At 31.4% G+C, this 15,325-nt stretch overlaps 1 protein-coding gene across 1 annotated transcript; it reads right to left on the reverse strand.

The window, feature by feature from the left end:
• Positions 1 to 10,673: 10,673 nt before the first annotated feature.
• Positions 10,674 to 14,256, reverse strand: LOC127092875 (protein OBERON 2). The gene is made up of 5 exons (XM_051031769.1): positions 13,995 to 14,256; positions 12,383 to 12,724; positions 11,531 to 12,105; positions 11,383 to 11,449; positions 10,674 to 11,270 (listed from the first exon to the last, which is right to left on the reverse strand). Exons 1-5 carry the CDS (start codon positions 14,068 to 14,070, stop codon positions 10,852 to 10,854), a joined length of 1,479 nt encoding a protein of 492 aa, XP_050887726.1. The 5' UTR covers positions 14,071 to 14,256; the 3' UTR covers positions 10,674 to 10,851.
• Between the last annotated feature and the right edge of the window lie 1,069 nt (positions 14,257 to 15,325).

Here is a 15,325-nt window from a genome sequence, read left to right on the forward strand (position 1 = left end):
AACTAACTACCCTGATTTTTCCTAAACCCTGACAATTTCGCCACAAACTCTAAATTTCAAACCTAAAACTTTAACCGTGTTGTTTCCTCTAAACCATAAACCTTTTCTTAAACCTTAACAAACCTTATTATTATTTCCTATTTTCGCTCATATTTATGTTATTCATACACTGTAACTGCTTCGCCCTTGTAATATTTTAAGTTTTAACTTGTAATATTTTTAGTTTTACTTTTCGCCATCTTTATTATGTAACTGCACCAAAGCGTTGTAATAATTAGGGTTTTATTTTCTGCCATTTATTTTCTGCCATTTTATTTTTCTGCCATTTATTTTTCTGCCATTTAAATTCCTACCATTGATCCTATATTAACTGCGTGGTTTAGTAATGTAGGGCGTGAAAACCTACTAAATTAATTATTTAATATTTTTCTATAACCTTTATATTTTTTGTAAATAAATAATAAATACTAACTATTTTAATAACTTTTTTTTATTACTTACTTATAATAATAAATCCTTATATATTTTGTAAATAAAATCTAATTGACCATTTTTCTAATTGAATAATAATAATAAACCTATTAATCTAATAATTTGATATTTTCTATAATCTTTATTTATTTTGTAAATAACTAACTTAATATTTTTCATATAACTCTTTTATTTTATAATTTGTACATTAATGTATTTTAAATTCTTTTATTATTACTAATTTATTTTAAACTCATATTTTTCTAATAACTTCTAAAAAAATCTAACTTGTTTAACCTAAAATAATTTCTTTTAAAATTCTAACCTTTTTATTATCACTTTATTATTATTGTTATTTTATTATTGCTTTATTACCATTGTTTATTTATTATTTTATTATTATTTGCTTTTATCTATTCTATTTTTGCTTCATTATTTTCCTTATTTTAATTTTGTTTTATTTATAATATTAGGAACAAATGTATAGGTTGTAAATTTATTCTTTCTCGCCTGATTATTATGTATCTGTCCCATAGCCATGTAATAGTTTAGGAATTTATTTTTCTTGCTTTTATTTTTGTAAATATTTATTACGTGGTTAGTAATTTAGGGAGTGCAAAAAACTAACTGTAAATAATTGAACTTAGAAAATTAAATTCAAGACAAATATCTGAAAAATAACACTCACACACGTAAGTCGATCTTTGATCGCCATCTGTACTTCCTAGGGTATTCCTCTTGGTTGCCTTCTTTAAATGGTCAAGTCCCTCGAAAATAGGGGTGTCTTAAGCAAAGTCCCTTCAAACAGAAAAATCATCAAGTCCCTATAAACTTAAAAGATCAAGTCCCTACGAGGTTGCCTACGATATAATGATCTTGTCCCTTCGGTAAATATGATGATAGTCCCTACGAGTTGCTAAAGACACCCCTTATGTTGCCTTCATTGACCATACGATGACCCTACGCCCGTCCCTTAAACACATCCAAGGTAATGACTACCTATTCCTTAATAATAGGGACAGTCTTACCATTGAAAGAATATACGAGAACACGAAAGACTTAATCTAGGGTAGGTATCTCATAGTTACTTGCTCACACTTTTCAAAATTACTTTTACACCTCACAATTTCTAAACTAGGCTTTGTATACACTCATACGAGGTTCATTACAAAGTATTTAAAGAAATTTTTCTAATCACACACTACACTCTTGCAAACAAACAAAGTGAGCTAAGTAACTAAGAGCCCATGGATAACCATGGATATAAAGGGTGCTAATACCTTCCCTTTGTATAACCTATCCCCCGAACTCAAAATCTTTTTAAGGTCTTTCCTGTTCTTTTATGTCCTTTCCTTTTGGATAAAATAAAAGTCGGTGGCGACTCTTGCTATCCGCAACATTTAACTAAAGTCAGTTCTCCCACCGTGTTACAGCTATCACCAAAAGGATGAAAGTTAGATACAATTCAAAGATTTCCATCACCAAAAGGATGATGTCCATCACCAAGAGGATGATGGTTATCGTGATAAAGTTTTCCATTACCGAAAGGATAATAGCAAGACTACCACCAAAAGGATAATAGTTAACTCATTAACTTCAAAGATCGCGCGTCACCAAAAGGATGAAGGTAAGACCCAACAACAAAGCTTGTTATCACCAACAGGATGATAATAAGTCAATAACTCCAATGATCAGCATCACCAAAAGGATGAAGTTAAGATCAAACAACAGAACTTGTTACCACCAAAAGGATGATAATAGGTTAATAACTACGACGATCACCGTCACCAAAAGGATGAAGGTACAACCAATAACAAAACTTGTTATCATCAAAAGGATGATAATAAGTCAATAACTCCAATGATCACCATCACCAAAAGGATGAAGGTAAGACCTAACAACAAAACATGTTATCACCTAAAGGATGATAATAAGACACGACAATCCAAATGATCACAATCACCAAAAGGATGAAGGTAAGATCAAAATAAAACTTGTTACCACCAAAAGGATGATAATAAGTCATAACAACTTAAATGATCACCATCACCAAAAGGATGAAGGTATTGTCAAACAACAAAGCTTTGTTACCACCAAAAGGATGATAATAAGCACACAACTCAAATGGTCACCATCACCAAAAGGATGAAGGTAAGATCAAAAATGAAACTTGTTACCACCAAAAGGATGATAATAAGTCAACAATCACCATCACCAAAAGGGTAAAGGTAAGGTCAAACAACAAAACTTGTTACCACCAAAAGGATGATAATAAGTTAATAACTTTAATGATTATCGTCACCAAAAGGATGAAGGTAAGATCAACACAAATCCCGTTATCACCAAAAGGATGATAATGAGTCCACAATCACCATCACCAAAAGGATGAAGGTGAGACCATAACTTCAAAATTTGTTACCACCGAAAGGATGATACCAGGTTATAATACATTCAAATATCACTGACACCAAAAGGATGACAGTAAGATTAAACAACAAAACCGGTTATCACCAAAAGGATGATAATCAGGTCGAACTAGACGTCATCACCAAAAGGATGATGATTAGACATAATAACAAAGATCACCATCAACAATAGGATGATGGTTGAACTGAAATGACAAGGATCCCTATCACCACAAGGATCGCCGACAACAAAAGGATGACGGTAAGTTGTAATAATTGCAAAGGTCGCCATTCACCAAAAGGATGAAGGTTAGGACAAAACTTCAAGGACCGCCGACACCAAAAGGATGACGGTAAGATCACAAACGTCAAGGATTTATCATTACCAAAAGGATAACGATTATCATAAATAGGACGATGATCATTATTTTCATCAAGGGACTTCCATCAAAAGGATGATAGTAAGAAAAGCCATGTTGGAAAATCAGACTACCGACAAAAGTTTAAATAGAACAGACTTGTTGGGGTAGTATTGGAACATTACTGGGTAAGACTTGCTCGGGGGTATCAACAAAAAAAGGTTGGAGAACCAATATTCTCTAGGAAGATATAATTTCCATCAACAAAAGGTTACAGGAAACGACTCATTGAGGGACGCTCAACGCGAAATGAGGTAGGGGTTTGAAGAAACAATGTTTGACTTAGCTGAGGGTAACATCTTATCAACAAAAGGTTAAAGGATGTAACTCAAAAGGGAATGCCCGCTAACAGGGTAGGAACTCACTTTAGAGGAAGTGACAATGACTCAGCTGAGGGTTGGCCTGGATACCTACAACTAAACCTTGGATCTTCATTCGTGCTATATGCATAAATGTTATGTATGTGTTATGTAATAAGGTGATGCATATGATGCATGTGATGTATGTTTGAATGCAAAGAATGATTTGTTTGTTTGGGATTGGTCTCCTTTTTCAAAGGCGATGTATTTTCTGGAAACCAATGCTGGTTGTATTTGTTTTTGTGTAGGCGCCAGCAAGGTGGACTTTGGGTTTTTTGGTAATTGTCGCTGTGGGTTGGACTATTGGTTGGTGGAAGGATCTGACTTTCCGACACTCGATAGTTGATAATGTGATGAACACGCAATAGATGTGGATACTCTTGGTGCCCCAAGTTTGTTCTCTTGCTGATATGTTGTGTCTTTGCCCTTGAGGCGATCTCGACTTCTTCTTCTGAGATGTTTGGCCAGCCTGTAACCGAGCATAGCACATGATTAACGCATGATGATTATGCTTTTGATATGTCCCAAGGAATCTTGTCCTCATATGATGTTGTACTAGCATGGACTTTCGACGTTTTGGTCATGATCTCAGACAATGTTCAGTGTCTGACACAGTCTGCTTGACTGGCTAGAAGATACGGAGGGAACTTGCCCCTTGCAACTTGTCTTGCCCAGTATGTAGGGTGTTTAAATGAATTCTCCTTGAAAGGAAACCTTTAGGAGTGACTATCCCATGACATGGTCTGAGTCTGTTTCCTCCAATGTCTAAATCTTGCAATGGTCTGCCCCTGATTTGGCGGCTCTCGAAACAGTTTTCTTCAATTGACTGATCTTTATGAGTTTGGTTTTCACTGTATTCCTAGAGTAACTTTCCCCTGATTGAGCTTTCGAGGGACTTGCCCCAAACGGACTGAGTATTGAAGTGTTTTTCCTCCCTGATCAAACGATGCTTGGAGATTTGTCTTACACTGACTACTTCTTAAGTCAACATAATCAAAAGATACCATGCCCCTGATCCATAGGATTATGAGATGATTTTGATTCATGTTAGCACCAACGATCAAGTACCTCTTGGATTGCCCCTTGTTGGAACTTCCTTGATGTCAAGTATTGACTTGCAATTAAGAATTGATCATTCAATAAATGGTGATTTTAATGCAATAGTTATGCTAGTTTTGAAAAACAATCATTCACTTGGGAGTGTTGTGGTAGTGTGTGACGAGTGGACCATGTGTCCAAACGCGATGTTGATTTTAGCTAGTGTGTGAGTGATATAGTGAGAATAGAATATTAGCAAATCTCTAGAAGTCAGCTTACGCAACCTTGCTGTAGTATGCTTTCAAAATAAACCTTACTTCAATTAGGTCTTTCGAGGGTTGTAACGTGGCTTGGTTCACGATTATTGAAACAAAAGGATATAAGGCTCAAAGTTTATTTTAACTCATCCCTTCTTCATGATGATCTCCAATCCTACATTCGGTTAACTTAACACACACTTTACTTTTACGAGAGTTCAGCAATGTAAGATCTCTTGAAATGATAGTCATCTTATTTTGCTCTTCATGGATGTTGGTGACCCTTTGATTTGGGTTTGGTGGTCACCGAATCTTGTTTTGTTTTATTGGAGACTTTCATTGTCTCTTTCGATTTTTGTTTTGATCCCTAACTTTTGCATGGACTGCCTGTTGAAGCTTTAATCCATCGGGATTGCCCCAATTTTTGCCTAAGTCTCCTTTTAGGGTGTTGGACTTAGCAGGCTCTTTCTTTGATTTTTTTTGGAAAGTTGTGACTGCCAAGTCATTGGTTTTTGAAGAACAACCGACGTCGCTTTTGGAAAGTTGTGTCTGCCAAGTCATTGGCTTTTGAAAAACAACCGACATCGCTTTTGGATTTTTGAAGAACAGCCGACATCGCTTTTTTTACCAAATTGCAAATTAAGAAAAGTTGTGCAACGTTGCAAAGATTTCTCTAAGAAAGATCATCTAATTCTTTAAAAATATCTTATTAAAGAGAAAGTTCTTTGAAAGATATCTTATCAAATCAATATTTAATTTTTCTCTTATAACAAACTATTCAGAAAAATACAAAGATTTAATTTTAATTCCATTTTTGTAAATAAAAAAAAAAGAGATCTATTCTCAAAATTTTCTTGTGATTTGAAATAAATCACTTGATAAATAAATAAACTAAAAATAACTCTGATTATTTCTCTACCGAGTACTAAATTTATTGTATAATTCATTCAACTAATTTTTCTACTAATCAAATGTGTCTTATCCTTACCCTTGTAACCATTCTATCTAATTTTGTGGTTTAACTTTGAAAGGCAAATACTGCTTTAAACATAAAACATAAACCAAAGCTATTTAATTAATCAGTTAGATAGTTTTAATTAATGAATATAAAACTATTTAATCAATGTTTAAGGAAGCTTTAGTTAAATGCAAGTAGAAATATTAAAATACCATTCTAAACTAGGATACTCGAAACTTGTTATATTATTAAAAAAAAGGAACTATACTGAAAGAGTACTTTAGCTTTAGTTTGTTGCGTTGGGAGAGAAAAGAAAGATGATTACCAACCACATCGTCCCCAAGAATACTGCTCTACTAACAAGTATTTATCTTTCCAACTTGCTTGATGATATAGGCATAGTTTGTTTCGCTAAATCTTGATGTCTCTGTATCTCGCACCAGTCGTCCTCAGTTCCAGACGAAGCAAACGCGTCGGCGTTAGTGTGCATATTGCCGGCGGGCTTGAGGCCACCGAATCCGCTTCCAGAGGAAGCAAATGCGTCGGCGTTGGTTTGCATGTTGCCGGCGGGCTTAAGGCCACCGAATCCGCTTTGGGACGACGAAGAACAAACGTCCCTGGTATGCATTTTGACCTGTAAAACCAGAAAAGTATTCAGTAACGTGACGATCGATTATCCGAAATTCAGAAACATTCACGTATAATAATCGATTAACACAATTCAAGAAAGTGTAAAATTGAAAATCACAACGCGATTGAAACTATTGGAAGATAAATTAGGAGAAAACATTCACCAATGAAGATACTCGATCGTAACAGAAAGAATAGAGAAAACTTCACAATAGAGAGAGAGGTGATAGGAGCAGTTTATATAGTGGTAATGCAGACAGTGTGTTTGTTACGTGGGAAAGACGTCTTCAACCTATTTATCTATATCCCAAAGCCCTAATAAAGTAAAATCCCAAAGTTATCCTTTCATTTCAATAAATTTTCATAATAAGGAGTCATGTTAATGAAATCTCAAAACCCTAATCACAAATAAATCCTTAATTATTATCTAAAGAGATTAATTACTATACACTGTTAGGGTAAAAAGTTTTACACCGTCGGTTCATCACCATCCCCCGTTTGTATTACTTTATAAATTTTTAAAATAAAAGTCAAACTTCTTTTAATATCCAACGTCTATAATTAACTGACGGTGTAAAACTCTTTTACACTGTCAGTGTATTTCAATTAATCTCTTATCTAAACCAATTAATAAAAATTTATTTTATAATTTTAAGAAAAATAGGAGATGCACCGAATAAAGTAATTTTAGTCTGTCTTCCAATAAACGATTTGCGTTTTGCCACATCATATTAATTATTAAAATAATTTAGATGATTTGTTGGATTAGTGTTTTTTTATTGGACGATCATGTAAAATTTTGTATATTGACAATGTAATATATTAAATATAATTGATTATATTTATCGTATTATTCAAAAATTAAATAATTATATAAATGATAATCGATTTAATGATATATATTAAAATTTTCAAAACATAATCTATCAATTTAATATTTCTATATCTAAAATTTAAATAATTAATTTTATAGATGATAATCACTTGAAATAATTAGATTTTCCTCTTTTTTAAGGAATAAAAATTACATTTCTTTCAAATTTTAGAGTGAGCATTATTTTGACTTAATTTTAATATTTAAATATTCTTAAAAATTAGAACTATCTTTTATTGTTACACAAAATTAAAGTACTTAAGGATTGATATTATATTTTGAAACATTATATTGCTATATCAAATATATCAACCTATATATTATACTCTCTTTTTCTTTATAAATGGCTATATCAATTAGGTTTTTATTTACTATGGTAATAATTAATTTTCAGAATAGTTTCTTTTATGTTTTATTAGCACCGCTGTCTTTCACCGCATCTCTTGAAGCCCTAATTGCTAGCTTCATTTAATTCCTAATTCCTTCCAAAACCTAATTTTATATATTTTAACATTTTAACATATTTTAAAACATGTGTAAAAAAAAATATTTTAAAATATTTTAACATATTTTTATACCGAAAACCAATCAGAGACGTTTATCCCGCAAAATCACACATTTAATTTTAAAATATGATATGACAAAATATTATAATTATACTAGATGATGGTGTAAAAATAATTTACAATGATAATGTACTACCTTTATTCTCTAATATTAATACTATTTAACATTTTTCCGGCTACATAATCATTTTTATGAAACACAATTTTTTGTAATATCAATATATTTTGATGTTGGACGGACATATTATTTAAAATATATTATTCAGTTTTTTTATCAAATATTTTTTTTCTATAACTTTATAAGTACACGCATCTATATTAAATTATTTTAATGCTTCCTATGAATAGTGCAATTTTAAATTAGAATTTTTGATAATTTTATAAATGCATCTATATTAAATAATATTAATATTTGCTATTAATAGTAATTTTAAAGTGGATTGGTTTTAATGTATACAGAAATTAAAGACAAATAAATTATTATTTATGTTTTTTTCTTCATATTTTCTGTTTTTTTACCTTGTGCCACTTTCGAGGCCGAGTGTTAGTTTTCATAATTATATTTGATTATTTTAAAACAACATTTAACTCTGACCACATGTTATGATATGATTAGCTAAGAGAAACGGAGAAGATAGAAATAGATTATAGATGGGTTGAGAAGAAAGAAAGATATGAAAAATAGAGGAGATATTTGATGGATTGTTTACTATATAAAAATATTTAAAAAATATATAAGAGAGAAAGTAATTGTTTTTAAATCAAAAAAAAAATCTATTTTTTTTTTCAATTTAAATATTAAAATAACTAATTTTTTAAATAAATTATCAAATTAACAATTTTTCCATCTTAATACGTCAGTTGAATTGATATCCAATTAACTTTCAAAAGAGACGTACTTAATCTTGGGGCATGTTTGAAAAGTCAATTCAGGTAAATCAATCAATCAAATCAATTAGTTTGATTTAGTTCAATTTTTAAAAGACATTAAAAGCTAAACCAAATTGATGGAGATATAATAATTGATTCGAACAATTTTTTAATCAAAAACTGTCCAAACCAAACTGATGACACCTTAGTCTAAAATATGAATCTGGTTAAAACTATATTAACAATATATTCAAAATATGTATTTGATTAAAATCATATTATTAATTAATCAATTTTTAGTAACCAAATTTAAATATTTGATATAAATTAATTTAAATTATTGATTGTTTTTATAAAATTGATTTACAACCATAAAAAATAAAATAAAAAAGAAATTATTAAATTTCAAAGTTAATATATTAAAATATAGTCTTGAATAAAACAATTAAGTGGAATTTGATCCTTCCATGAAATGCAACTTTGTTGTTATTGGTGTTGTATTTACAAACTAAATTTCAAAAACTAAAAACCAAGATAGAACTCTAGTTTTTGTTGAAAAAGCGTAAACTTTTCTTACTCGGTGTCTATGGATGGCCATGAATCGAACTAATTAGAAAATAGTTTGGAATTTGGCTCGCCTGTTAAATTGTGAACTAAAATCATGAACTAAATGAATTAAATATGAATGAAAATCCGTTGAATAAATGAGTTGAATTTGAACTCTATATAATTCGATTCATGAATCAATTCGATAATATATAAAAATTTGTTAGAGACATAATAACACGTGGTGTAATCGTTATGTGATGTATATATATCAATTTCTAGTAATTTTTAATGTACTATTTATTAAATTTGTAAGGTTCCTGAATATTCTAAATATTTAGATGAAATTGTAGATTTCCGAGATAAATTTAAATTCTGATTTGAATAATTTTTAAATTAAATTTTTAAATGTATTTCTTGAAAGTAGTGTAATTTTTGAATTATTAAATTTTTGAAATTAAATTAAATTTTAATCTAATAACTCTTATTTTATTTCATCTATTTAAAAGAATATTAATTTAAAATATTAAATAGATAAAAAAAAGACTTAAAAAAATTGTTTTTAAGTCTGTGGAAACAAGATGAACCTAACGAGTTAAATATGACTTTATAACATATCGAGTTTGAGTTTAAAAAATAATTCGTGTCGAATTCGAACCAAAATTTAAGCTGAATCAATTTTTAATGAGTCAATCCGAGATAACGCGAGTTCGACTCGACTCATTTTCAGTCCTATCTAATAATTATTTAGATGCTTCGAATGGTGCATTATACTCGGCTGCTATAAGGAATCAACAAATTTTGTTAATTTAATGGGCAAGATACAGCTCTCCTACAAAAGTTAACAAGTTTGTAGAAGTGGATTTTTGTGAATTAAAATCACCAACCATATTTAGATTTATGTTGACAATCATAAATATATATTTTAAAATGAATAATATCTTGTCATGTAATGTACATACCATAACATACTCTCGATGTAATAATTTTACTTAGGATTTTTTTGCTTGCTCAGGATCTCCATAACACATTAGGTAATGAAGATTGTGGATTCATGGGTTTGGATAAGAATAAAGAGATGAACATTTTGATTCATGGATTCAGTCTTTAACCGAGTTTAAAAGAAGTCCAAAAAAAAGGACCACAAGAAGCACATTTGGAGACTTAAAGACCATTTTGATTTTGGGGGCCAAAAAAATCTATCTAGAATTTGAGAGGCTAACATAAAAGACCACAGACATAATTTAGCCTATTTTTCAGATAGAGACTTGGTGGTATAAATGGTGAACTTGAGTCTCAAAAGATATTATTGCAATTAAAATAAATAAATAGAGGCTGTTTTTGTAGGAATTAGTTCCTACTTATTATATGACAGTAAAACCTTAGCCATATGGTCCACAGGCAATTTATTCAAGCCTTGTCTGTAATCTCGATAAACCTTTCATTTTAGAATGCAATTTACAAGCCAAAGTGCTTGTCTAAAACTTCTTTGGATGTGCTGCCAAAACCATTAGCTATCTTCTTCATTTCTTCAAATTTCTTCAGTTCCTGCCTTAGCTCTTCATTTTTTTTCTCAATAGTCTGAAGCAAGACACTTGAACCAGACGTCCTGGATTGCCCTGCTAAGTCGGACTTGTCATTGTCGAGTTGCTGAGAAATATTTAGTAAATATTCCTTATGTGTATGAAGGCTTTCCTCTGCCAGCTTATATTCAAACTTTTGAGATTTTTCAAGATCCTCCATAGCCTTATCAAACTCAGCATCAAGTTTTGATAACTCTGATTCATAACGAAAAGATTTTGTTCCTTTTTGAACATTTAAATGCTTTAAAGGACCTTCGTCGACATCTGTAGTTTCGATCGCAGCATTGCCGTAACCTGTTGGTAAACAAAATATTCAAGACTTAATCGGCATTTTATATACACACTTACTTCATAAGCATACAACCAGTGCAAAAGTAATAAGTAATATTATCAGAAGAACATTTACCTGAAGAATTAGCTGTAATTTTGGCACCAAGGTTCAAGATATCTTCAGTATCAGTCCCATGTTTGAGCTGAAGTGAGAGACCAAATTCATCATGATATTGTCTTTTATGATTTATTAGAGGAAAAGCAAGAAATTAATTAAACAATACCATTGACATGGCCGATGTAATACGGCTCATAAGATCCTTTGCAGCGGTTTTCTCTGAACCACGCAAGAGGCAAATACCAAGCTTTAGAATTTTTTCCTTAATATCACCGTCGTCATCATCTGTATCAATAGCTTCACATGTCTGTAGAAGCTTATTAGCATGAGAAATGAGTTCAGTCCTCCCATCACAGCGCCAGCAAAAATACTCAGAATCCAATCCAATGGTTCCTCCAACCGTGCCAGCCGAATAAGATCGAAGAGCGCATTCCAGATGACAGACATGGCCGCAAATGTTATCGCCTAGTTTTACTTTGCACATGATATAACTATAGCCGCCATAAACCGAATCAACTGATTTGTAACAAAGAATGCAGCAACATTCGCGGCAAAATTTAGATTCAACGCAACAGATATCACACGGTGCAACAGGTGAATTTTCTATTTGTTCTTCCAAAATCAAACTGGTGCAGGTCTTATTTCCAGCTTTGCATCCACCAATGTCACAATCAGATTCAGGCTGCTCTTTCAATTCTAACTGATGAAGAAGTCCATCAGCAGCTACAGGATTCATATTGCCTACAATGCAGAACAACAGCGTATAATCATCTAAAGGTGCAGAAAAGCTTTACAAAACAGTGATTGCGGTGTGAACTGATCACAATTTGTTCTTTATCATCAAAACGGTGAATAGTATCGGAAGATGAAGATACAGATACTAATTATTCACAATTTGTTGCGGCGGTATTCACCGCAACAGAGACTGTTTTTCTAAATAACAGGTTTGAATACTCAAAAGCCCTTTGGACTTGAATTTCACATAATCACAAAATGAGAAGAGAGCAAAGAGAAATACCAGGAAGACCAGAAGGAATAGTCCAGCTGAAAGAAGCGAAGAAATCAACAATGTTAGCGTCAGGGAAGAATTCCTTGACGTGGCGTTCAACGGCAAGCTTGCTTTTAAATCCACCGCGGTAAGAGGCAGCAAGACGACGAGGAAGATACAGATACCGGTCCCTAAAGTTACCGTTAGATGAAATTCTCCTGCCAGCTTTCCACCGCCAAATGTCGCCGGGATTCGGAAAATTTTCTGGCGCATAAGGTAAACCATCGCCGGATTGATCGGGTGCGACCGGTGCAAGATTTGACAAGTTGACGCGGCGACCAGCATTATCAGAGTTTCCTTCAAACTCCATCTCTGTTAGGGTTTATAAGAGCAGAGAGAATTGATGTGTTAACTTGAGATTTTTATTTTTTGAGAAATGGAATTGTGAAAATGATGACGATGGAGAGTGGTGAGAAAAAGGGTGAAGTTGAAAATGATTGAAATTAAGAATGAAGCGCGAAAAGAGTAATAAGAGTAACAGCTTCAGACAAAGGTCATAGAGTTGCTCAAACTTCGCTCTTCGTGCTTTTCAACTTCAAACATGTTTTAATATTTAACATCCATCTTGATTTAAGTGTCATATTTTCTAAATTATAAAATCCTTTTTTTCTTTCTAATTAATATACTAGATGAAGCAAATGGTTCAAAAGACTCAAACATGTGTCCAACAATCATTCACACATTTCAATTTTTTTTTGATAAATACTTAAAAGAACGATTTCGTAACAACTTTTAAGATGACATTCATGTAATCTGTCCAAAAAAATTCAAAAAATTAATAAACGACTTTTAGATTAATAAGACTTAATCTATAATGAATTGATATAGCAACTATATAATATAGTACACTTATATTTTATAAATGTTGGATTCTTGGCAATCACATGACACACCTACAATTTTTTATTTTGATATCTTTTTATACTATTAGATCATGCACGCATCTCATATTCACGAGTGATTTAAAGATTTTGTCAAATTTTCACACAAGGAATCTAACATTATAAAAATATTAGTAATTTTATCAAATATATATTATATAAGGGATATGAAGTTCTTACTCTCTTAATAATGCTCATCTTACACTTACTCAAGTACGCCATAACATTGGATCATAAAATAACACAATGCATAAAGTTGTCATAGCAAAGTCTTACCTAGAAAAGAAATTAAAAACTTCACTAATATTATGTTTTTTTAGGATTTATGGACAACCACATTTCACAAAATTAGCACCAATTTTAATTCCGTGCACTTTTGAACTTAAGAGACATACATTGAACCACAATCCAACATAATTAGGGTACAACAATTCCAATGAGCAAAAGACATAATCATTTAAATAATTTTAATGCACATTCTTAAAAGTTCAACCAAGATTTGTCTTATTTTGCTCCTTACTTAATAGTAATAGCGATGCCACAAAGGACACAATATTTGCAAAATTTCTTACAATAAAAATTGTGTTACTAAGAAGAATCTATCTAAATTTTATATTATTCATTGTAAATATGCTACGAAGCAGTAATGTACATAATTTCAATAAAAAAAGTCAATTGTGAAGAAATAGATAGGTGCGTACCTGATGATTGTGGATCTGGTCTCCACCACATATATCGGGTTTTGTAAAAATTACTAGAAGGATTTAATTGAGGCATCAGATCCTTTGTTGTTCTTTCTATTGCAATATTGGTGGTAGCGTGAGACCCTAAATCTTAAGATCAGACTCGTAATAATTTCGCAAAAGTAAATACTGAACACATATCTAGTTGTGAGTGCTAACACAAGCGACACTATTGCTGATAATATTATTAATTAATAAAATCATAAAAATAAGTGTTGAGACTGACATCTAATGCAAAAACGCTAAATCGCAAGCACGAGATGAGCGAAAATCAAATTTCTAGAATCTTCATATAAATATATATAAAAAAAAAATCTAAGGAGGAAGCTAGATCTTGAAAATAAATCTTTTCACTATTTATCATTATGAATGAATATCTACCAAAGTTTCGTCAATAGTTCACATGTACGTAGATATGAAAAAAGTAGGAATTTCAAACAGAGGCAGCTGAGCCTGAAGGTAAGAGAAGATGGGGGAAAATATGGAACTAGTTAACAAAACCTAATCTAAAAGGGTACCCATTGTGTTTTGGGCTTAGATGCTCCGGATTCGATTTTTTCATAAAAATGGTATGAATTTTTAAAAATGGATCAATTTGGTTACTGGGTCATTTAAGGATACATAATTTTATGAAAAAGCCCAAAGTTAATCTCGGGCATTGCAACATCTTATTGATCCTATATAAATAAATATGAATTAATAAATTAAGTTAGAGTCTACGAAAAAAATATTTTGATCTCCATTGATGTCTCTTTAAATATTACAAACAAAGCAGAATATTGTGGGAAAAAAAACAGGGTTCAATAATTCAAATTCAGTAATACAAATGTTTTCAATGGAAAACTTAGTTTCTAGTGAGTAAATGGCAAACTATGTATGGCATGCTTGATGGAAAAGACTTTTGTAATGTAGTCTTATCAAACTTCTAGTTTAGTATAGTCAAGTCTTCAAGGGATCCGATCAATGTTGGGCTAAATTATAAGGATACGCAATTTTATGAAAAATCCCAAATTTAACCTCAGGTATTGCATCATCTTATTGATCCTATATAAATAAATATGAATTAAAAAGTTAAGTTAGATCCTAGGAATTAAGTCGGAGTTTAGCATGAAATGGTAGAGAAGATAGACCATTACTCTCATTAGAGATTGAGTAAATTCTGTTTTGTTGTGTTGTTGTATGAGTTTTGTGCTCTATTGAGTGATCTGTGTGCATTCTTGTATTTTGATTCGATATATATGTGGATACATTTGATAAGATAAGGTTAGTGTGATAATCCTGTTAATGCC

This window comes from Lathyrus oleraceus, chromosome 6 (assembly GCF_024323335.1).
Source record: "Lathyrus oleraceus cultivar Zhongwan6 chromosome 6, CAAS_Psat_ZW6_1.0, whole genome shotgun sequence".
NCBI lineage: Eukaryota > Viridiplantae > Streptophyta > Magnoliopsida > Fabales > Fabaceae > Lathyrus > Lathyrus oleraceus.